Source organism: Denticeps clupeoides, chromosome 12, assembly GCF_900700375.1.
Source record: "Denticeps clupeoides chromosome 12, fDenClu1.1, whole genome shotgun sequence".
NCBI classification, from domain to species: domain Eukaryota; kingdom Metazoa; phylum Chordata; class Actinopteri; order Clupeiformes; family Denticipitidae; genus Denticeps; species Denticeps clupeoides.
The window spans coordinates 11200390-11224848 of record NC_041718.1 but is presented as its reverse complement, the minus strand read 5'-3'; the positions used below and the strand labels follow the sequence as shown (position 1 = coordinate 11224848).

General features: G+C 41.8%; 1 protein-coding gene across 2 annotated transcripts; it reads left to right on the top strand.

Annotated features, from left to right (window-relative positions):
- Positions 1–1510: 1510 nt before the first annotated feature.
- LOC114801250 (LIM domain and actin-binding protein 1-like) lies at positions 1511–22673 on the top strand. 2 transcript variants are annotated; one of them, XM_028999313.1, is made up of 12 exons: positions 1511–1882; positions 3221–3419; positions 8280–8433; positions 9761–9806; positions 13173–13709; positions 17521–17581; positions 17917–18011; positions 18641–18724; positions 18823–18859; positions 19414–19490; positions 20067–20200; positions 20286–22673. In XM_028999313.1, the coding sequence occupies exons 3-12, from the start codon at positions 8312–8314 to the stop codon at positions 21370–21372; spliced, it is 2280 nt and encodes a 759-aa protein (XP_028855146.1). In that variant the 5' UTR covers positions 1511–1882; positions 3221–3419; positions 8280–8311; the 3' UTR covers positions 21373–22673. The 2 variants fall into 2 exon arrangements, with proteins under 2 accessions (XP_028855146.1, XP_028855145.1); XM_028999312.1 differs by lacking the exon at positions 1511–1882 and having other exon boundaries at positions 2841–3419.
- Positions 22674–24459: the final 1786 nt, after the last annotated feature.

Sequence of the window (24459 nt, the reverse complement as noted above, 5' to 3'; positions counted from 1 at the left end):
ATTTGTTCTAGTCCTAGTCAAGACTGGGAACATCTTATGACCATCTTATGACCAGTCAGACCAATAGTGTCCTATTCCACTTAATTAAAACTAGCTCGACTGGTGATGGTGGAACAGTACTTCCCTAAAAGGACAGGCAGATCCCAAATAGAAACACTAGGTGGCGCAAATCATCGTTCAAACGAAACGTTCCTAATTTCCAACAAAAATAAACCACTTTTTATTGTCATTGTGCCTGGTCAATGAAATTAGCTGCCAAGACCACAAAGATGCAAGAAAACAAGATAATAAAAAAACAAACAAAAAAACACAGTATATAGTTAAAGAGACATGGGGGAGGGGGTTATATATGCAAGGGCATCATAATTATAATAAATAATGGGGGAAGGGATCTGGTCAGTAAAATAAGTGAAACTATTGGGTAAATTGGTAATTGCACATTACCAGGATATTGCACAGGGACATAGTCAATAGCAGCAGTGAGATGACTGTACGGAAGAAATCTGCACACACACACACACACTCACACATTGACAGTTCTGACTGCTCATGGGTAGAAGCTGGAGGAGGACACTCTCGCCTCATAATCACCTTTTATGGAGAGGGGAGGGGGATCAGCTTTGGACTTACGGAAGTCCATGACCACTTCCTTGGTTTTCCTGGTGTTGAGGGTTAGGTTGTTGTAGTCACACCATTCTGTCAGACGCTGGACCTCATCTCTGTAGGTGGTGTCGTCATCGTCAGTGATCAGCCCAACCAGGGTGGTGTCATTTGACAACGTACCCTTTTCTAATATACACCTTGCATCTCACTCTTTTTCATACGCGCCCGTGAGACTTTCAATGTTGCTGCTAGTTTTTCGTTTTATTTCTGCCACCAGAGGCAGTTGTGGCCTAGCGGTGGCCTTAATCAGAAGGTTGTCGGATCGATCCGCCAAGGTGCCACTGAGCAAAGCACCGTCCCCACACACTGCTGCCCACTGCTCACCAAGGGTGATGGTTAAAAGCGGAGGGCACATTTCATTGTGACACTGTGTGCTGTGCCACAGTGTTTCACAATGACAATCACTTCACTTTCACTTTCAGTATAGTGCCAGCTCTGCAGTCATAATTCCGGCGTAATCAACACACGTTTATAAGATTTAGATTTTTTTGTCTATTATATTGTATTGCATTGTCTATTATATTGTACTGCATGGTTTGCTGGTTTGAATCAAACCCCGGTCGCCTGTCATGGCTGCCCACTGCTCACTCAGGGTGATGGGTTAAATGCAGAGGACAAATTTCACTGTGCGCACTGTGTGCTGTGCTGCTGTGTATCACATGTGACAATCACTTCACTTTATTTTTTTTATTTATATTCAGTATATATACTTGTATATATACTTATAAACAGTATAAACATGTTCTACAACTTGTACAAATAACACTTATGCACATCCTTGCACATGGTTGTAGGTTTTCTTCTGCTCTGATTCTGACACGTGATGGACTCGCCTGCGGTGTTTTCCTCCAACACCAGGGGGCGACAGCGGCCCTGTTACGTCGCCCACAGAGCAGACTGATGGCATCACCTGTCCGGATTGTCGTCTTTTCTCAGGCGATGCGCCTACAGCTTGGCACGGGAGGGGCATTTTGGGGGAAAAAAAACACACACACTCACACACACACACACACACACACACACACACACACAACATGAAACTCTTGCACCGCAACACGGGGAGTTAAAACCAGAGTTGTCAGCCAGGCGACTGTGTGGCAAGTAACATTTCAGGTTTTTTACTTCGGCGACTTTTCCTTCTCCGGCGCTCAGTAGTTTACAAAAAAAAAAAGTGTCCCAAGACCCGCCTGGCGGACACGTTCACGCCCCGTCTGCTCCAGTAAGTCTGCGACAAATTCATTCGTTCGAGCGTTGGGCACGTTTACTGGCACGTCCGGGCAGCAGCGATTTAATAGTTTTCTTATTTACGTCCTGGTGTGTGTGACAGGTGGAGGAACCAGGACATTTTATTCGCTGGTTTCGACGCGTTGCTTTTGAACGCGAACAGTCGAGGTTTGCGCGATTTGGCTGAATTCGTCCTGACTCCCCTGTGCTGAGGTGACAAAAAGTCCATTTGACTCCTTACGCTGCCCTAATGCACTGTGTCCGGCGTAGGAAAGTGGCAAAATAACGCAAAGGTCTTATTGACCTTGTTTTTTCATCATCATCTATACTAAATAAAGTTGATTTGTGTATCGAACAGCGAAAGTAATCTTCTTCCGCAGCATTGAACGTGTTTAACATGTTAAACCTCCAGCTAGATTTATCCCCTTGGATGCGTTGGAGGCAGGACAGAAACAGTCTAAAGTCATGTACTTAATAATCAGAACGTAGCTCTACAAATGATCACCCTGCAATGAGGACATTAAATAAATGAAAAACTCATGCTGGGGGGGAAAAGGCGTGACAGACCTGCCTCACTGGTTTTGCAGGTGACCTGGCACCTTTTTGTCGGTCACTTGTCCCTGGTCGAGATCACCAGTCACCGTTGTGTTTATTGCATAACTCGTGACATTCGGTGAAGTGTAAACCTAAGAGAGAAAGCTACTGGACAAACTGACCATCGTGTTCAGCGTGGTACATGGTACGTACAGGTAACCTCCAGGATCAGCAGTGGCCACTCGCTGATGTACTAGAATATGTTGAAGTTCCTGTGTAATATTGATGATAAATATTGAAATTCCTTCACCCAGAGTTTCGGTCATGTGTGCAAGAGCATGTAGGAGCTAATGAATAGTTGTTTTTGGTCACTGTGTGTGTGTGTGTGTGTGTGTGTGTGTGTGTGTGTCCCCTTTGTCTTTCTGTCCCAGGGGAAGTTTTGGTGTCTCTGGATGCTCAGGTCCCATTTCTGGGAAATCAGGAGACATACGAGCCGCTGGCCGTATCCCCACAGCCACCTGTTTCATTTCCACTTCCATCCTCTCTTTACTAGACCTCCTCCATTTTTCCTTCTGTTGTTTAGTTTAAAGTTGTTAAAGTCTGCCTTTTTATTGATTTCATCTTAGAAGATTGTTCTGTGGACATGATAAGGACAGACAGGAAGTGCCCCTGTCCCTGTGAATGTACATAAGCCCGCTCACACACGAGACACCTGGCAGGTGAAACGCAATGCCTGAGGTCGCTGGCATAGCCAGTCACATGTCTGGCTTCTTCCTCTCCCATGTCACCTTTCTTTTAGGCTCCGCCCCCTCGCAGTGCACAGGAGGCACACATCCGTACGCACGAACAAGGAGTATCGGGTGACGCCGGGCTTCTCTGGAAGAGTGACATCAGAAGTGTTGCCAGGTCCATCTGAGGCGGTTTAGGACATGCAGTAAAAGAGTTCCAGGCGGTCGCAGAGACGAGTTAGCGGGAGACAAACATCCACAGGACCAAAGGTGAGCGATCCTAACAACCTGCACCACAGCCACTGAACCGACCGGAAATTCTAGCAGTTTCACTCATTCAAAATGAACGACAGTGATAATCCCGATCGTACCGCAGGGGGTTTTATTTTCCCCTTTCTCTGAAACATCAAGCGCAAAGTTAGTTTGCCTTTGACCTGAAGCCAGCGGACCCGGTTTATTAATCGCTGGCGGGCGGTGGCCTCATGAGTTGAGTGGTGTATTAGGCATCTTCAGAACACCTGATCTGCCGGTGGCATGCGCCACCAGGTTAGAATAATAAGGGTCTTTGTGCTCCGCTGTCTTGTTACCACACTTTTTTTTCCTCTTCTGAATGTCAGAGTATTGCTATGCTACAGCTGCTAAGTAGCCTAGCTGCAATGGACGCAAATGCAGCCAATTCGCGGTCACTTCCTATCATTTCTTTCCCAGACAACAACGAATATGCACACAGTGTATTTGCTGTTATTTATGGCAAACGGTTAGCGCTGTGCAGTAACCAGCAATTTCCCTGCTTTCCGTGCTGCTGCCATCCCAAATATGCTGAGAATTTAATTAATTTCGGAGATGGGCATCAGGGTCGGGTTGTATATATGGGCGCAAAAACACATGAGTGCTTGTGAGTACCGATACTGTACGGTCCACGCGTGTTTTATAGCCACGCCACTTCTATGCAGCGCTGGTCTAAAGGTCATCACTGGCAACACTTCATTGAGCACCGGTCCGTGTGGACTCTGAACAAGCCTCCACAGTTGTCACGTATTTGCAAAGGCCTAGCTGGTCAATTTCAAGAAAGTTGTGTGTCACTATGCAGCCGAGGAGCCTAAATACGGTTTTCATATGAGCTCACTGAACCAACAACCTACAATCAGCCCATTTGTGGACACTGTGTGGGGAAAAATAGTTGATACCAGCATTTCTATGGAGATTCCACTCGGGATTCGAAACACGGTTTAAAATTACAGCAGCACTCGGGAAAAAGGAAACGAGCAAGTCGGCGTGATGTGGCCGATTCCTGCTGCAAGTTTACCTGCTGCTTATAGTGTATTGCGAAATCTTGAATCTGGTCACCCAGCACATACAGGCGTGGTTACATGCGATTATAAATGGGTCCGTGATGGACACGCGTAGCGGATAGTTGTTTTATTGTTGTGTTTTGACAACGACAGTATGCGAAAGTAGCAAAATGTTCTTAACATTACATCAAACTCTCGAACATCAGTTGATGTGATTGGTGATAAACTCTGGAGATGTTTGATTGGCGACCTTTTGAAAAAACACATTTGTTTCCAGATATGTATGCAGTTGTTTGTAATTGCAGGTTTATCGGTTTGCGAATAAATGTAACTGCACTGACATTGGTGCATCACGTTAAAAAAGCTGATTAGATCAAAAGTTTGCTTAAACCCCCCCCCCCCCCCCCCAACACACACACACACACACACACACACACACACACACACACACACACACACACACATATGTTTGATGAATGCCCCTGTATGATGTTCTAGCATTTATGTTTCAGACTTTACATGTCCAAAAGCTTTAAATTGAACTAATCCTTCCTCATTGTACCTGCTGTAAGACTATCACATGTTTTTATCCCATGGCATGCATATTGCCAGTCTTGACCGATCATCATATTATAATTATAAGGATTAGGAGCATATTGATGAATTATTAAGTAATTACGTAATTTATTTACCTTTTGAGAGTTGTGTGTAGTTGCTCAGCAGGTTTTGGTAGGGTTGCTTGACTATTTGTGAAATAAAAGGAAGTGTCACATGCAAGTCAATGATGGTGCTTGAGGCACAACCATTATTTATGCGATGAGGTGATTGTTTCATTTATGCACATAATGCGCATAGACATACAGGTTTTGATAGAAGAGGAGATGTGTGTTGTATCACAGCAGGATTTGTTTGTAGAGCATTATATATCTGAATTGAAGAGTCTCATTTTGATTCTCGCTACAGTGACCAATAACAAATTTTTAAACTAATAGCAAAATTGTTTAAATAATGATTATTGGAGCCGTGTTCTTATACATTCAGAAATACTGGGGCGCGTCTGTGCAAACAACTGTTCATTTCTTCTGCATCACTCTATTTACAATTTTGTAATTAGTGACATTGGGAATGTTAATTGGAGAAGAATCTAGAAGAACATATTTTTTCAATCAATTTTTCAGTGTAACCACACTGAGTGAGTGTTTCTCATTACTCATTACAAAAAATGTGGGGCAGTGGTGGCCTAGCGGTTAAGGAAGTGGCCCCGTAATCAGAAGGACAATCCCTTCACTTTCACTCTTATTACTGGCTCCTACACAGGCAGCATTCAGCTGTCAGTCTCTACAAACACATGCAAATGTATGATTGGCTTCAATGTAAATGACAGCAAGACAATTCTTCTTTGTGTAGTTCTTTTCCATCTTTGGCCCTTTTCAGTATTAACAAATGACATGGTCACTCAGCCACATCTGGTGGTTGCTGCTTCTGGGCCATTATTATCTGTGCCCGAAAGCATTACATCAGTCTGAGCAGTTTTGATCCTGTGCCACCGTTTCAGACAGGGCTGCAGACGTTGGGTTTGTGGCAGTCTGTGGATCTTTCTGAGAATAGAACTTCCCCTCCCCTCCAGAATTCAAAGTCCACCTCCGATAAGGGGGAAGGTGCAGGTGTGGTTGTGGTGACATAATGTTTTAATGACGTGGAAAGGCCAGCTCATTTTCATTTCATTTTTGCTGCCACCCGGTCATGCTTCCAGGCCATTAACCGCAATAAAAATGAAGCTGTGCTTTTTATAGTGTTTTTTTTTTTTTATCAAATGTAATTTGTTTTATTGTTCCAATAACTGTAATGTGTTTCATGAAACCTTTTTCCTATGGCTTTATAATACTTTTCTTTGGCTTAACAGTTCCACAGTAATCATGGTATTGTCCTGTGGTTCCTGGATGCAATAAGCTTGTGTTTGTGTTTGTGTGTGTGTGTGTGTGTGTGTGTGTGTGTGTGTGTGTGTGTGAGAGAGAGAGAGAGAGAGAGAGAGAGAGAGAGAGAGAGAAAAACAGAGTCAGTAGAATCACTGTTTTGTCCAGTTTCCCGTCTCCAGCATCTCTGCTTCCAGTCTAGGTATGCATCTTATCAGCATGCAGCTTGTGCCCGTGCGTGTCTGTGAGTGGGTGCCGGGCCCTGCCGAAAAACAAAGCAGTAAAACAGCATGACCTGTTTCCAGGCATTTAACCTAGAATCCGGTGGCTGGCATGGCCCAGGTGATATTACGCTGTGTTTACAGAGCTGGAGATGCAGGGGGCATGCCTCAGCCTGCATGCTGGTCACGTACGTGACTGCAGACCATACCAGCATCCCTTTAACATCTACTTTGCCCTCCGCCAGAAGGTGTTTTTCTTAATTCTACGTCTGTTGCCCTGGAGACGTAGTGACACAGTAGTCTATATAAGGGGAAAGAATTGAAGGTGAAAACCAGACAGATTATTTGTTCAATTTATTTAATATTTGGTAAGCAGTAAAATCGAAACAGTTTTTTTTTTTTGCGCATTAAAGGAAGACAAGAAAAAAAATAATTACCATAGAATTTACTACTAGATTTGACAGAAGCTGGCAGCTGGATAAACAAGTGGTGCAGTATTTTAGTGGCAAAGATCAGGCTTCTGAGCATCTGATTCCTCTTCTTCCAGCTAAATTGAGATGCCGTTTACTCTTTTCTTGTCAACATAATTGATATTATCACTGTTTTAACACTGTTAAGGTACTGCCCTTCATATCCTCGGCAGATGCAAAGTGGCCTGTAGTAGCGACAGAGACAGAGTCCTGCCTGCATCCCGGGGCAGGCGATTGCCATTCAAGTCAGCGACCATCAGCAGTCACACACACAAAGCTGCTGTGTTCCTCTGTAAAGGGCCTGTTTCCTTCCAAACCGTGGCAGCGCCAGGTGCCCTTCAAACTTCAGAGACTGAATTCTTATTTATTTATGTTTGCTGGGACACTGGATTGTTATATAAAAAAGATGCAGTGAATGGGAGGTGAGGAGGCGATGAATGATTTCAGTATGCCTTGTCTTTTACTCTGACTGGTTGGATTGTTTTTGGTCATTTAGAAACATCACAATATGTAAGTGTTCTGCTGAGCTGTGATACGTTATCAGAACATTTTACTACAGTTAAAAAAATCCCAAGGCAAAGGAGAGTCTCCAGAAGAGAGCCCAGCCTTAACCAAAGCCTTTAACTAGATAAGTAGGAGAGTTCTGTAGATCTGTGTGTTTATGCACTCAAATGGCCATACCAACCAGCCTGGCACTTTGGCATTGAGGAATTAGCAGGTTTAGTTACACTTAAGACTGTAGTTGGAGGAAGGTGTGTACAGTGTATAGAGATGAAGGTTGCCATGGTAGTAATGACAAGAATTTAAAATGCTTTCACCCCCTGGTCCAAGGATGAGGGTGATCTGATCATATGTAGACAGCAAAGTGTATCAATTGAGGCCTGGCCTTCAAAACTCCAAATGCTTTGTGAGTGACCACTTCCGTTACTGATCTGTGGTCAGCAGATGGATGTGCTCTCATATGTACTCATGCACGTTTTTCAACATGGGGAACACATGCTTACACGCTCCCACAGTGTGTCAGGATTCCAAATCTGGCCTATGCCGCATGAGGAACCACCATACCTCCCATTATTTCTGTGCTAGTGCTATTGCAGGCTCACAGTAAAAACATGGGTGCATCTTTTGCATACTGAAGCTGTTTTCCATCTTTTATATTTGCATGCTTTCTTTGTGAGTCGTTTTGTGTTTTTCTCTCTCCCTCACAGATTTATTATTCCCTTCTTTCCCCCAGCTCCTTGTCCGCAGTGCAATAGTTGTCAGAAGATGGATGCTGCTCCTTTCAGCCGGAGACAGTGGGCGTCCCAGTCCCTGCGTATCACCGCCAAAGAGCTCTCGCTGGTCAGCACCCGTGGCAAAAGCATTGCCATCGCCGAGCGCTTTTCAAAGTGAGTGACGAGACCGTGTTCACACACAACCAGTCCCTCCCAATTCACCCATTCATTGTGTTTCTAAATGAGGTATTACAGGGCAAACCTAGTAGATCGAGCCCTTACTCTCAATGTTTGTGTTATGATAAAACACATCAGCGGCAAGCCTTAAAAATCCACAAGGCTAGTTCGACCACACCTATTACACAAAACACACATAGACAGACACTCAAGCCTACACACACACGGTGTGCATTTTGGAACAGTGTGGTGAACACTCAGTGCATGACAAGGTGCCCCAGGATTTGATTGACTTAGAGGTGGACAGAGTATGAGAAGGAAGAGACATTTGGATAATCCGTGGCTTCTTCTGCTTCTCCAGACATAATTTCCTCCAGTCTGGCCAACAGGATTAGCTGCTTCAGTCTTTAGCCATTTCACTCTCTCTCAAACTATTCACCAGTCCTTTCAAAACGAAGAGCTGCCTGCAGCTGAAATACACATTACAAAACACTTTAGCTTTTATTTTTTAGCGCTTTAAAGATTCAACAGAATTTGGATTAGTAATGAAACTTTTTACACCAGTGTTAGGAATGTAGTAATTTCTCGTCTGTTCTGTTCTGATGGACTGGTGAAATTGGAGAAGATTATTTCATAGTGCGTCTTGTGAAAATGTATCTACATATTGGTAACATCAGTATATTTCTAACTGTTCACTGCACCGTGGTTTCACATTATGAAATGTAAGGCTACTAAAAAATTCTGTCTTCTTCCACATTAGGGCTGTCTGGGTCAGGAAAAGTCATGAATATGCAATTATGTAACTATAATGAAATTTAAAAGTGAATGGAAGTGAAACCCAACCAGATTTTTCCACCTCTATCCCTGTCTACCTGTTTATCTTGTTCCTCTAGTTCCTCTTTAAGCACAGGACCGCATGCTGTCAGTGTTGGTGTGCAATTAGACAAAATAAATGCATAATATGAAGTGGCCTTTGTAATAAGTTATTGTAAATGTTGAAACCTCATAATATGTTTATTAGTATTTTCATGTAATGGTGAAAACTATTCATGTAGGACTTTAAAGCTACTGTAGTCCTACTCTGTATAATTGTAATGTTGTGAGTTTATTTAGTTGTTGTAATCTTGGTAGTCTGACTAAATTTTTTTTTCTGTTACGTTTGAACTCTTTTTATGTTACTGTAGGACGCTGTACAGCAGAGGGCAGTATTGTTTCACGGTTGTATCAAAGCAGGAACACTTGCCATTCAGTCAGGTTTAATTTCTTCAGATTTCCTTAATACACATAAAATTACTTTAACGACGTTGCTATTGTTTGTCTAAAGGTACCAGAAGGCTGCTGAAGAGGCCAGTGCTGAGAAGAGGAAGCCTGTGAGTAACACTCTTAATGTGACAGACAGATCAATATAATGTGACTTTAAAATAAGTGAATAAAGTTTAAGATAATAATAAATGTCCAGTTTTCCATTAGATGCACAAGTAATACTGATTCTTTGGTGAACTTAATGACCACCAATACATGGACGTAGCAGCCCCCTCCTAATTCCCAATTGGTCCCCGATTGCTTCACCAGTCAGTGATTAATCCTTATTTGGATGACTAATCTGCTGCTAATTCCGTGGGTGTGGATGGAGCAGACACAGTTGTCTCTTTGTGTCTTTGTTCCTGTCTAGTGCTCTTAATTTAATATGAGATAATGTGTTTTAGACTTGTTTTACTGTCTTTCGTGTTACACCCCCTGTGGTGTTGAACCAGTTCTCTCTGCTGTTTAATTAGGCTAATGTCTTGTAGACACATAGCCTTTAACAGCATGTTCTGTTGGCTGAACATTCTTGAATATAGTCTGTGCTTCTATGGACCATATATGTATGGTTGAATGGTATGTGCACAGTTAGTTGTGTGTGTGAGACGTCACCAGATTATGGAGGTGTGATCGAGGAGTGCCTTACAGGACCGCAAGGTAATGCTTTTTTTGTTTAAGGGTTCCTTTGTTATGGTGACCTTTATGACATTGCATGTTGGGCAATGCAAACATGTGTAATGACATCACATCGTGGTCCACTTGAAGAGGTGAAAGTGCCTAAATAATAACATGATGTAAATGATGTATATGAATTTTCTTCTGTCCAACTCTGTAGAAAGATTTTCAGAATCTGTTGAAGAAACTGGTTTTAACAGTATTGTAATGGTGCTATGGTGACTATGGTGCTGCATGTGTAAGGCCTTATCTGCCTACATCTGACTGTGAATGTGATGTTACACATACCTTCGCCGGCACTGGTTAATGTCATCCATACACATTGTACTGGGGGAAAACTGTAATGATTACCCAAAACCCCACTTGGTGGGTAGCCCTCCAAGTATGGATTGAACCTAGGATAAAGAAGAAGAGACTGCTTATGTACAGACTGTTTGTGCCAAAAAATGAATAAATAAAAAAAATAACTAAATTCCAATCCATAATTTTTTTTTATTTGCACATCCATGAATCATATTTGTATCCAGTCTAGAATAAGTGAGATCGGATTTGAAAACTTTGCACTTCTGTGATCCCAGACCTGTCATATTAAGGTAAAAACATATGAGCATAAGTTGTGATTTAAGAGACTATGTGATTTCATTTACCTTTTCACAATCAACAACCATTCAGTGATTTGCGTACCATGTGGACTGTAGTCAAAACCAGTCCCATCAGCAGAGAATCATTAGATTTTTCTTTATGTGGAAGCAGGCACTTCCAGTCTTATTGAGAGGGGGCCTGTACTGATGCAGTTACTTTTACATCTGGGATTGAACACACTGTCCCTTTCTAGATAAGATTAGAGCCCCCATTGCTGATGAAACAAATGGACCCAAACCATGTCAGCAAAAAGCTCCTTGCAAATGATTACTCCACTCAAGTTTTTTCCTTTGCTTTCCCAATTAATCGCTTAAATTCATTACCTAGAAGAATGTAGGATATTATATTTGTAATAAAAACACATTTTCATATATATGGATGAAAATATGATTTTCAATATTATGAAAATCACATTTTCTTATAATACTTTTTCATAATAAAAAAGTATGATTGCATTGATTTTAAGGTGGGTGAAGGGTGGGGGTAACATAACACTCTCATCTTATTAGGTCAAAAGCTGAGGCTCTAATAATTAAGTTAGCCGGGTTTAGGCATGGATATTTCACACCGCTGACTCATCTTGTCCGAGGGAGTCGAAGCTTGTAAAAAAAGCTCTGGTGTTTTTAACCAGAGTCAGATTAAAAACCCACAATGGCTGCATTTAAATTTGATTCTTCTGGTGTTAGTGCTACTTCTTGCTGACCCAGGCAGTGACGGGTTAAACTGCCTTCCCCAAGAGTATCGTTTCCTGCCTCTAGGTTCCTGAAAATTGTATGTTTCTTGCCTCCTGCACATTGTCCTCTTTCTTCCTTTTCCCCATTTTCTTGCCTTCGTGCTTTCCCGTCTCTCTCGCTCTCTTTCTGTTTCCCACTCACTCGCACGCCCTCCCTCGGCTCTTTACAGGGGGTGGGCTGGTTCCTACACGTAGAGGTTTTTTTTTTTTTTTTCCTCTTTCCTGTAGCCTAACATCTGGTAGGACTTTATCCATTCCACACTGAGCAGCAAGAGCAAAGACCGAAGCAGACAGACAGACAGCGAGAAATCCTCACGGCACACAGGTCTCCCCTTGTTCTCTTTTATCAGCTTTCTCTCGCCCTCTGTCTTTAATTCATCGCGGGTCACTGTACCAGTTTGCCTCTGTTCCATTCCCTGCTTCTCTCTCCCTTTGTCTCACTCTGCAGTGGGATGTTGTGTTAGGAGTAGGCAGTGGGATGGGTGGGGGGGTGGAGTGTAGAGGAAATGTAATGTGCTTTGGTCTCACTGAATAGTCCTCTGTACTTTTGCCGCTGATTCAGTGGGTGGACGTGTTGAATGGCCGCGCTGAGTTTAATGCTGTTAACTCCCATCAGATTCCTTTGCGTTTGCTTGGACTGGTGCATGAATGTGGCCACATGACGATGGGTCTGATGAACAAGTAGAGTGGGCATGCGGTGTGCTGGACTGTCCGATTTGTGAGATTGGGAGTGGTCTGAAGTTCAAATCAAAGAAACTTGTTTCCAATAGATATATTTTTTTAAACTTTGTATTTGGGAGTTATTGGTGAAGTTCTGTCAATTTGATTCAGTGGCCTCATTGTTCCAGATAGGTTTCTAACCTTTTCCTCCATTGTTCCCGAGCGTTGTCAGGTAGAATAATGATTTCCCTATTCCACACCATGGAAAACATGGCATGACGCCCCTGAGAAATGCAGTTGCGTGTTGAGTCCTGCTTCCTCTGCTTTGCTGGATTGATCTGACTGCAGAAAGCAAGCCTTCATCTCTGAATTAACCTCACACAGGAGGAGGAGGACAGGGTGGTGGTGTTGGTGAGGGGGGGGGGCGGTTCAAAATTACTGAGCAAAAAGTCAGATAATCTTAAAATGATAGGAAATCGTTAGTCTTTCCTAATTTATCGGTTCATTAAATACTACTAACTGCTGGCAGCATGACTTGTTTGCACTGGATTACATTGTTTAGGCAAGTTCTTAATTAAGTTCTTAAAATTGTAACCCGCCCTTGTTTTTTTTACCATGTGCCATGGGGCTTACCATTCATTTCACATATGTGCTTGTAAGTTTTTTTATTCATGCCAGAATTGTTCTTAATGGCTAAAAAAATGACCATCTCTGTGTTTTTCAGTCTGTTGATGCACTGTCACCCACCCTGCGCTCAGGCAACCTGAGTTTACTGAAGAAGCGTTGGGAGCAGCCGAAGCCGCAGGAGAAACCATCGTCCACTTCAGGCACCCAGCCTCTGAGCCGTCTAACCAGCCAGGACGCGGCGATCAAATCCGATCTACCAGCAGAGCCTCGACCTCCTGCTCAGCACTCGGCCCCTCCGCCACGTCAGTCCAGCCTCAGCCGCTCCTACTCCTTCCGAGTCGCACCAAGGTTGGATGCAGAGGAGCCGGTGCTGAAGCCAGTGCTAAAAAAAGGACCAAAGGTGGAGAAAAGAGAAGCGAAAAAGGAGGAGGAAATTTTGGAGAAACGGGAGGAGAAAAAAGAGATCAAAGGAATAATGAAAAAAAGTCTGGAAAGGCATTTTGATGAGGAAGAGGAGGAGCAGAGGACCACTACAGAGCATGGACCCCCAGCTTCCAGCCCCTGCAGTCCCCTAGAGAAACCCAGTGTCCCCCTCAACAACCTGAAAATGCTGTTTGAGAAGGGGGATAGAAAGGTGAGGGGTCGCACCTGCACAAAGTCTAAAGGAAACAATGAACATGTGCATAACTTACATCTGCAGTTCTCTTTCCTTCTTGGTTTTTCCCCACTGTCAGCATGGTATGTTCTGTTTAGGTATGTCCTGTTTAAGTGCTATAGTACAAGTATGTCCTCACTATTTAAATACATGATTCATAAAAAAGTGAAGTCAGGACAACCTGCTAGTTGTCTTGAAGAATACTCTTTTCGTCCCATCTACCGCAGTATTACTGATCTGTCCTACTCATAGTGCTGTACTCATAAACAGCTACAAATAGACTGTTCTGTGGTTACAACCTTTTATTGTTGTATGGCAAAATGTGGTAAGAAATGTTATTTACATGAATCAGCTGATAAATTGATCGCATAAAGAGTCAAATGTGTGTATAATATAACAAAAAGGGACTTCTGCTGAATACCATTTTCACTTCAAACAGTGGCTGGCTGGTCTAGTCTTTGAGGAGAAGATGTTGAAACCGCCATCCCTCTGAGTGTCTTTAGGGTATGAGCACATGACCCCTGAGGAATTTGACCTGTGTACTGTATATCAAAGAGCAGTCTATTTTTTTTTTTTTTCGGTTGGTTGCATGGATATTTCAGAAGGTTCAGAATTTTGCTTCACTTCTCTGATGCAATGCATCAACATCATTAGAACAGTTGTGTTCTGGTGCGGTTTATTCAGCACTACACAAGTTTGTGTGTGTTTTATATAATAATGTTTCTGGTTAAGAGATATGTAGGAGTGTAGAAAACATATCAAACTTTGCCGCCAGCACTTTTCTTTCATTCTGACGTGAAGGTCTGCCATCAGATGTGCTTTCAACCTCTTAATGTGGAAAAAAGAACACACAGTCCAGCATAAGTGCCACTCTGAAAACCACTCCAAACTTGTGTATTTACTCCTAAAACCACCCTTCAGTATCACCCCATCTCTCCTTATCCTTTTCCCCGAACTGCCCCATTCTCTGGTAGCCTGAGGTCAGGAATGCACATTCCTGTTTTTTTTTTTTTCCTCTGTTAGATACCCATCATGAGGCCACAAACAGCATAATGTGCCTTTGTTTTGTTTACATTGTAATTCCCTGTTATCTGCCAGTTCTACTGTTCTTTCTTATATTAGTTCAGCCCTGTCGCTATGGCATAATATAGTGGGATCCTAAAACCTAAAGTTTCCATGAAGATAAGGGTGTGTCACACAATGTGTAACACAGTTCTTCCAAGTCATTTCCTGGCTTTGAAAGTGCTGAGACGGGATAAAAGTGGAGTGAAATGAGGGACAGAGGAAGTGATGTGGAGCATAGTTGTGCAGATTAAGTTCTTCTTTAAGTGTAAATGGGAAATGTCTGCATGACCTTAATGGTTCTGCCGGAGACGGACGTGGTGTCGGAGATGTTGTAGAAGCATTAGTTGCAGGTTCTCTTAAAAAGAAAAGCAGACCTGAAGTGCTCTTGGTGGTTTTTCGCTTTTTGAGAAGCGCCTACATGGCAAGGCCATTTGTGCCGAGGGCAGAATTTGGCAGGAGCACATGCAGACACGTTCACACACAGACACATCCTTGTGTCCCGTGTCAGCTGACTGCACCCAGCTGACAGGAAATAAGGTGGGGCTAATGAGTCTGGGACTTGGGGGCAGGGGGATGTTACACACACACACACACACACACACACACTCACACACACTCAACTAAACAAAATCATACCATATTACTGATTGAGTTGTATTACTGCAGAAGTGTGTGTGTGTGTGTGTGTGTGTGTGTGTGTGTGTGTGTGTGTGTGGACGCTCTCCAGGCCCAGCTGTGGTAGAAGACTGGCTGGCCTGCACTGCTGTCGTCTCACAGGGATGATGTCATGGGGGTGGTATGCGTGCGCTCCTTACCCCCCGACCGCTGAGCTCCCATGCTCTCCTCGTGTTTTTACTTTCTCACATCACCTCTGCTGGTCTGGTTTCTATATCAGCCTCTGATAAACCCATCATCTCTTTCATTTCTGCAGTTCACACAGAATCTCCTGAACTCCTTTAACCCAGAAGAGATCTTACAGATGAGTTCAAATATTGTACAGTTATAGGTTGGTAGGCCATTTAACACCGAAAGCCCTACTCATGGTTTATGCTCAAAGGACCGCTACTGATGAGCTGTCAATTAAAACAACAGCAACACCGATACTGCAGTGGGACGAGTGCTGACATGTTATTAAAAAGCCTTTAAATCCTGTTTTTCTGTTTGGACAGCTTTGGCACGTGAAATTCTTCTGCGTGGCTACCTGGCTTAATTTACTGCCGTTCTTCTCCTCTTTATTTTATGCGGTTTTGAGAGCTCTTGGAAGAAAAACATCGTATTAGAAGTTCAGAAAGTTTTACGAGCCCTTATTTCTAGAGGCCACACAAGTGGAGGGTGAAAATGTTGCACATACTTAGGATGCTTCTAGTCTTGGGTTTTTCATGTTCCAGCTTGTCTTGACATTTGCAAATCCATTTTGTAATCATGCATCACCATAGACATAGCCTGTATCCATTTTATTATTACTCACCACTCACTTTACTAATGTCACAGCTTTTTTAACACAATGCTACACAACTACTGTTTGATTGAACTAGATGTTGGGCAGAATTATGTAATGGAGCCATTAGTGCAGGTATTGGAATTGACAGGTCATTTGTAGCATTAAATGAGCAAACAGTGTGTATTCTATGAGATTTGAGATGTTGCTCATACTTCATTATTAGGCCGCAAGGAGCTGTTGTTTGGTATTAGTGGCAGGATTAGATTAGTCTGTTTTAATTAAGGAGATCCACTCGTACACAAGTGAATCCATTTTATTAAAACTGCCTGTGTGACTGACCATTGTTTTTTGAGTGAATTAGTTCAATTTGGTTATTTGCTGCATTTTTGGAGGCATTTTGTGTGTCTTTGTGTTGCTTAAGACAGACGGTGGACATAGACTGTTATGCAAACATTTAATCATGTAATGGCATTTATTGGACAGAAATATATTATATTTACGTATTTATATGAACAGTTGACTTCACACAGCTGCTGACTGTCATGATTTATTACGGCGACATAATTATCTATCAGCATGTTATCTGTCTGTTTAAATAGTTTTGTATGTATCTCTTTTTCTTGCTTTGTCTAGTATCAAATTGCTTTGTCTAGTATTAAACTGTAGGGGACTTGCTTTGTTTTGTGATTTCTTTGTGCACATCAGTCTGTCTTTGGGATTATTTCCTTCCTCTGGTTTAACTAATTTTCAGCGACACAAAGGTCTGACTGACCAATGGGTGGAATCAGACGTTTTCACTGTAAATATAATTAAACAGACCCAGCACTTAAATGTGTGAATTGGGGAATTTGTTTGGCATCCTGAGATCATTTTTTTTGTAATGTAAAGGTCACTGCTCTTGAAGTCAGTGGCCAATAGTGTGTGAGTGTGTGTGGAGGTGGGGGGTGGAGTGAAATAAAGAGGTGTGACTGCTGATCTAGGAGGCCCGGGGACAGACGCCTGTGCTGATGCAGAGAGGATGGTGTAGAAGGAAGTGTAGAAGCTGCCACAGGAAGGGACACAGAGAGAGGAAGGGAGAGGGAATCAGAGACAGAGAGAAGGGTGGAGGACTGTGTTTTGTCGTGGTTAAAGGGCCCTTTTGAGGTAGAGTTTATTTTTTAGTTGAATTCGTGGAGTTTTTGGTGTACTTTCCTGCTGGAATTGTTGCCTATTGTGCTTGCTGTGGGTCACATGTTGTCATCTGCTTTAAGTCTATTACTTCTCTCTGTCGCTCTGTCTCTCCAGGTTCGGACCAGTGTGAATAGCACTAGCTCGGAAGACATGGACCTACGCCTTGGAGACAGAGGTATTGTGCCCATAAAGTCTCAACAGACTCTCATATTTGTGCTCATGTTTACATTTATGGATTTTAGGTACAAACAGTAGATACAGAGATCTGGAACAACTTTAGGTCAAGTGTCTTGCTCATGGGCTTTGAACCTGGTCATATGGTTCATTAGCGATTGCATTAACCACTAGGCTACTACAACACACACACTCTCTGCTTTCTTAAAGCATTTCTTGCTGCTGTACACACAAGCTCAACCTACTTGACTTTGATTGGTGTCGATCTTTGTTTGTTAGATGTTATTTTTGTATGTGTTTGTGTGCGTGCACATTTTCATGCATTTGTTCTTTCAGCACTGTCCTCAATGGAGTCCACCTCTGTGAGGGACAGGATGGCCAAGTACCAGGCTGCGGTGTCCAAGCATGACTCCCCGGTTGCCGCACGCACAGTAAGTAATGGGACAGTATAGGCGCACGGCAGACGTGGTTCCTCATATGTGTTCCTCATACATGTGAAGCTCTGATTTCTTTCGGCTATCTTAAGCGTCTCTTCTGATCCCCCTCTGTGTGTGTGTGAGTGAGAGCGATCCTCAGGGGGAGAGAACAATGTGTGAGTGGAGGGGGCAGTATTTATTCTCACTTTCTCCACAGGAGGTGTTAGACTGTCTGCTCACTCTTGTCTAGTCTGTATGAGGCACAGTGAATTAGCCTTCTCTGTGAAAATGAAAATGATTCATTGGTCTTCTTTAACCTGGCAGGTCACATGGAGCATTTAGAGAGAGCTTGGCCACAGTCACATTTTTTTCAGCCCAAATCCATAAACCTGAAATGATGATAGAAATAAATTTAGAAGGAGTAACCAGATGTGTGTTTAGCAGTTGCATCTTCTGTGTGAGCTTCAGTCTGTAGTTCAGCACTGCTCCACAATCTATATAACATCTGGCCAATATTTCAAGACCTTGTTTCCAATAAGGAGTGTCCAAGGCCTTTTCAGTTTATTTGCCGGTGAAAAGATGTCTTGGTTTTAACCTCTGAGTCTAGGATCAGTACTGAGGCTCTAATGTGATAAACTCTCCAGGCCTGCCAGTCTGAAGCGGAGAGCTGCAGTCCCATTGCTGACCATAAGGAAAATGTGCCTCCAGGCAGTGTAGGAGCAGGAGTGGTCAGTAACTGTCCATTTAAAACAAAACTTTTATGCAAAGCCAATAAACAAAAAAGAGAATAAATTAAAGTATGTCTTTGTTTCTCTATCCCTCTCAGAGTGTTTTTTCCGAGATGAATGGCACAAAGGCCAATGGTGAGTTCCCCCCTCTGCTTGAGTGATGTCATCAAAATACTTTGTTTCTGTTGGCCCTTATTAACTGGGGTCAGAGGGCAAGGGGAGCAGATGTCAACCAGGCAGTTTGTGTTCAACTGAATTAGATTCCATAGAGTTGAGGAAAAAACGATGAATATACAGTATAGAGTTTCAGACCATGCTGCAGGCTTTATTCTGTTTTACGAACTGAGCGCTCACATTTCAGTCCTAAAGGGGTTTTAGGGTGTCTGTTCAAGAATTCCTTCATAATTACATGATCACTGTTTCTCATGTTCCAGTGCAATAGTTCTCAGCACAGTTTATGGAGGCCTACCATAAAAGTAGGTTCTTTACTTCTGACCTGCCATATGTATCATGTCACAGGAATGAAAATACGAACAGGGCTGTTCTAGAACCTCCTAGAGCATGAGAAAGCATAGACAGGTGCAGGGACTGAGTTTTGCCAACCTTTCCAGCACATCTATTATGTGAAGACAAAGGCTGCCCCCTAGTGTTTCAGCAACGTAACATCAACTCTGCCGTCTTGTTCTCAGGACCAAATGCCGACGTTCCAGCCTCCAGCAATGGAAGTCCTGCCTCTACAAACAGTGACCAGCCCAAGTCTGTCAGAGTAAGTGTTCATCAGAGTAGCTTCACTTCATTCGATTTCCCTACAAGACAAAAATTGTGATGAAAAGGTATAATATTCTTTGTCACCACATGGTGTCTCGCTACTTAATCAACTTAATCAATTAGTCATAAATATACAGCGCTGGAGGGGATAAAAGAGACCACTTGAAAAGACTGCTTTCTTTTTTGTTCTTTGGCAGCAATTCCATGTCTATTATTTGTTGAATTACAACCTACTCACCTTTTTATATTATTATTATTACTATTGTTGTTATTATTACTTATAGTGAGCATAAAGCTGTAGCATTTTGTAATAAAAACTTGCGCTATAAAAGATTTTCAGAGAAAATTTTATTTTTTTCATTTTGACTAATCTGACATGTATTGAAAAATTTTGAGATTTTTAAAATATTTTACATAAAAATGTGTAAAATGTGGTTTCTTGTTCTTCAAGACTGTACATAGTCAGTCTTTATTTAATCTTCACTATGCTTTCTGGCATTCTTTTGAGTTGAATTTAGAAGTTCGTGTGAGTTGACCAGATGCTTGAGCTGTGATTATGACTTTGTGTTTGCAGAAGTTCCAGCTGCCTGTGAGGGAGACCTGTGTGTCTTGCTCAAAGACGGTTTACCCTCTGGAGAAGTTGGTGGCCAATCAGCAGATCTTCCATAATGCTTGTTTCCGTTGCTCCCACTGTAACACCAAACTCAGGTGAGCCCCCCCACCCCTCTTCTCCAGTTTAGATTTTCTCCCTCCATTTGTTCCTCTTGTTTAATAAGTTTCCTCTGCTGGACAGCCTCGGGAGCTACGCCTCCCTGCATGGCAGTGTCTATTGCAAGCCACATTTCAACCAGCTCTTCAAGGCCAAGGGCAACTATGATGAGGGCTTTGGTCACCGTCCGCACAAGGATCTTTGGACACCCAAGGATGGGGATGAGGAAGAGGAAGAGGGGAGGAGGCCAAAAGAGCAAAGCTCAGACGCTTCAGCAACACTTACCATAGTGCACAGCCAAAACAAGCATCCCAGCCCCTCAGTGGAGGACTCACCCCTGGCTAAAGTCACCGACCTGACAGCCTCTCTGGAGACACGGGCACATGTGGTATCTTCTCCTTCTCTTGCAAATTCCAGTGTTGAGACCAGGAGGCTGAAGATCACTTGGCCTCCTTCTACTGATGATGCTGGACCTAAGGGGTCCAATCTTGGACTGGAGGGAGGTCTGAATGCATCTAAGCCCTTTAGGCCCAAGTGGCCTCCCGAGGGGGACGTGGTGTTGCAGCAGCAGAGTCCAGAGCGGGTTGAGCTGAAGAGCCTGAGACGGAGTTCCTCACTGAAAGAGCGCAGTCGTCCCTTCTCTGTGGCACCGAGCCTGAATGTGACCAGTCCCACGCCACTTAGCCAAGAGCTGCAGCACCCACTTAGGCAGGCCCTGGTGCGTAGGGGTTCCCTAGAGGACATGCGCTCTACACGCATGGAGCGAGAGGTTGTGATTGAGAGCAGTGAGGAGAAGAACATGGCAGCAGATGAGAAAAAGTTGACCACCTGCACAGACACCAAGGGTGTGAATGGTGGTTTCAGTGAAGAAAAAGTGAAGCACCCACCTGTGAGAGAAGAGGAAAAAGAGGAGCGACCTCTTAAAGCACAGCATCAGAAAAAGCTGGAGGAGGTTGAGGAAAAAGAAACACAAGAGGAAGATGTGGAGGAGTCCTCTCCATCTCTTGATGAGCTGATGTCACCTTCACCAATAGCGGCAAACAAAACTAATCGCACATCTCTGGATGTTGGCTTCTGGGAAGGAGAGGAGACAGAGGAAAACCTGACGGTGGAGGAGATGATCAAGAGAAACCGCTACTATGAGGAAGATGAGGAAGAAGATGACGTCTGATCTCCAGCTCTCTTAAAACTTGGTTTAAACATGGACCAAATAGTCTGTCTCTTGGAGAAGAAAACATCTTTGCAGGATCTAATGGTACCCCTGTAATGCATCTGTGCATCAATCATATTTGTCTTTCAAAAATTGTCTTCCTGTTGTCTTGGATACAGTCTCTGAAAATTGTATATGTGTGTTTCTGATTTCCATTTCTTTACATGGTCTTTGACCAGTAAAATTGTAATGATTTATCAATAAAAAAAAAATAAGGGAGAGGCATGCGGAAACATTCTATATTTAAAAGGTTGAGACATAAAAATCAGACTTTTTTCAACTTTAGACCGTATTGAAATCTTTCAATAGGAAATGTACTTTTTCTGAACTATGCATTTTGTACATTCATATTTTATTTTTAAACGAACAAAGCTCTATTCATGCACATGAGGAGGAAAGGAAATGGAAAAAAATGCTACTATTCAAGACATGAAAATGGAAATGTCCATTGCCAGTCTCCCCCCCACCCCTGTTCACTTTTGCTCACACTCATTCAATGGGTGCAGTCGAGGATGTTTGCAGCGGCATGCATTACACTATCTTACCTGCAGTGGTTTGTGTGCTGGGGCCTGAAAAACTTTTTTTTTCTGTTTTTATAATTGCATCTACAGTTGAATGTCATGCAATATTTAAACCTGCAAACTGTTAACATTGGTCTAGCCATTAAGTACACCAAGCAAGTGTACTTAAAACTTAATGTGTGTTTCTACAGCAGTGGATTCTGATGCAATGTGACTTTAGTTTGCTCCTTTTTCTCAGACATATGGTGCCTGTAAAAAAAATACCTGGAAATAGTTTTGTACTGGACTTTTGAACTGGAACAGTTCTGTCAATCAATGCTGATGGAGGTTTATAGCCCATTGAAACTATTTTTTTTTTTTTGTTAGAGGACCAAAATGTTTGTGTTTTTTTTTTTGTTTTTTTTTTAAGTGAGTGTAAATGTTTAGTGTGACCAAAGTTATCTCAAAATGTAATAAATGGTCATTCATACAGTCTGTATTGTAAAGCATTTTGTTTTCTCTTTTGTACCTCTTCAAGTGTGATAACTTTGTGAATTTATTGACCATAATTCACCCATCAATTAAATAAAACTAATTTCATTTTTAAAATGAAATTTGTTTAGCCATGTCTTGACCAGTGTGCTCCAGTAAATAAAACTCAAGGATCAAAACTAAACCAAAGTAAAATTTATATGCTGTCCTTTCTATTTTGAAAGAAATGTGTTTTTGCTTTCATGACATTAAATTTGAAGTTTAAGAAAATATCGGTTTTGCTCAATTTATATCTAATTATAGGTGTATATAATTCCATTTGTTTATAATCTATTTTTTAAGTAGTATGATGTATTTTACCCAAAAAAACTACAAATTTGAATTACTTTTGGGTCTGTTTTACATTTGTCAGTAGTTAAGACAATTTCAATAAGATAGAATACATGTTGATTAATAAAATTAAACCTGTCTATTTACTCTTTCCAACACAAGGGGGCAAAACTGCTCTCACCTTTGTCTCTCAACCAGTTGTGGCACTTCGTCATTTCAAAACATCCAAACTCATTAATAAGGAATCACCTGTAGAAACTATAGTGACTGATTTCTGACATACTAAAATCTATTCAAAATCGTATAATAGAACTAGTAATAAATAAAACTATTATACTATGTCAGACATGTGCCCCTGCAATTATGGAGTGTTTAGTAAGTGTTACATACACACAAACACCTACAACATAGTAGAAAAACATACAGAAAACGGATGTGTTTAGTGTTAAAATGATTGTGCTTTCTTCGGTTGCTCTTATAAAACTGCATAACATACACTTATATTTTGCTATGGATACTGAAATCTAATGCTAACATGTATGCAAAGAGTATTTTAGTGTTTTCAGGGTCCCCCTAAAAAGACTGACTTTGAGGATGTCAAATTTCAAATAAAGGTATGTGATTCAGTGAAGTGGTTGAAAGTATGGATTATTTTTGGAGGAATTTATGAATAGTTCTGTTGTGCTGCAGCTGATAAGATCTGATAATTTGAAGTGTGTGTTTTTTTTTCTGTTACCTAGAAGCCCTGATCCCATATAGGTGTAGTTAAAATATTTCAGGTGAAATATGTGGATGAGTCATGACCGTGTTTCAGATTCAATTTTACAATTACAAACTTATAGAAGAACTTCTAGGAGAGTACTTATGCCATTGTGAATTATATATTAACATCAACATATTATCTAATGTTATCTTAAATTTGTCACATTCAATAGTTGCAACTAAAGTGGGTATATCCTGAACAGCAGACAAAACTATACATCGGATTCTCACACATTCTATCATCTTCTATCTAATCAACACACACAATTAACATCTACGTCATTGTCCTCGTTTCTTTTGTTTAGATTCCTAAAACCGGTCTTATTCACTTTTTTCCTTATTTCTTACTTTTTTTCATGCCGCTGGACTTCCTTTACAAGATTCAAGATTCAACAAAAATCTAAATTTCACACTGAACTCCGTGTGCTGTGCTGCTGTGTATCATAAGTGACAATCACTTCACTTTAACAATCATAGAATTAAGAAAAATATATATTTATATACACAATAAACTATACTAACTATAACATTTTTAGTACACTCCTTACTTCTCATTCTTTCTGTATTTGCTTAGATTTTTCTTGGTTTATCTTGCATGATTGCTTCCCATTACATATACTTTTTTCACGTTTACAGCATTTATCAGATACCCTTATCCAGAGTGACTTACAAGTAGCAGTTATATGGACAGTCTCCCAGGTTGGCACGCAAGGTTAAGTGACTTTCTATTCACTAGGCTACTACCACGCTAGATTTGTTTTGATTTCCAGTTAAATTGTATGGGTTATAAGTCACATTAAAAGTGGGGAGTTTTTGAATGATTGTTCTGGTCAAACCTGCCGTTCTAACAGGTGTGTGTACATGTCTTTGATGGTGATGGTCTAAAAATGATTTTGTAGATAAATAGAATCTTCTAAAAAGGCTTATGAAATCTTAAACGGTCTTATAGAGCAATTGTCTAGAC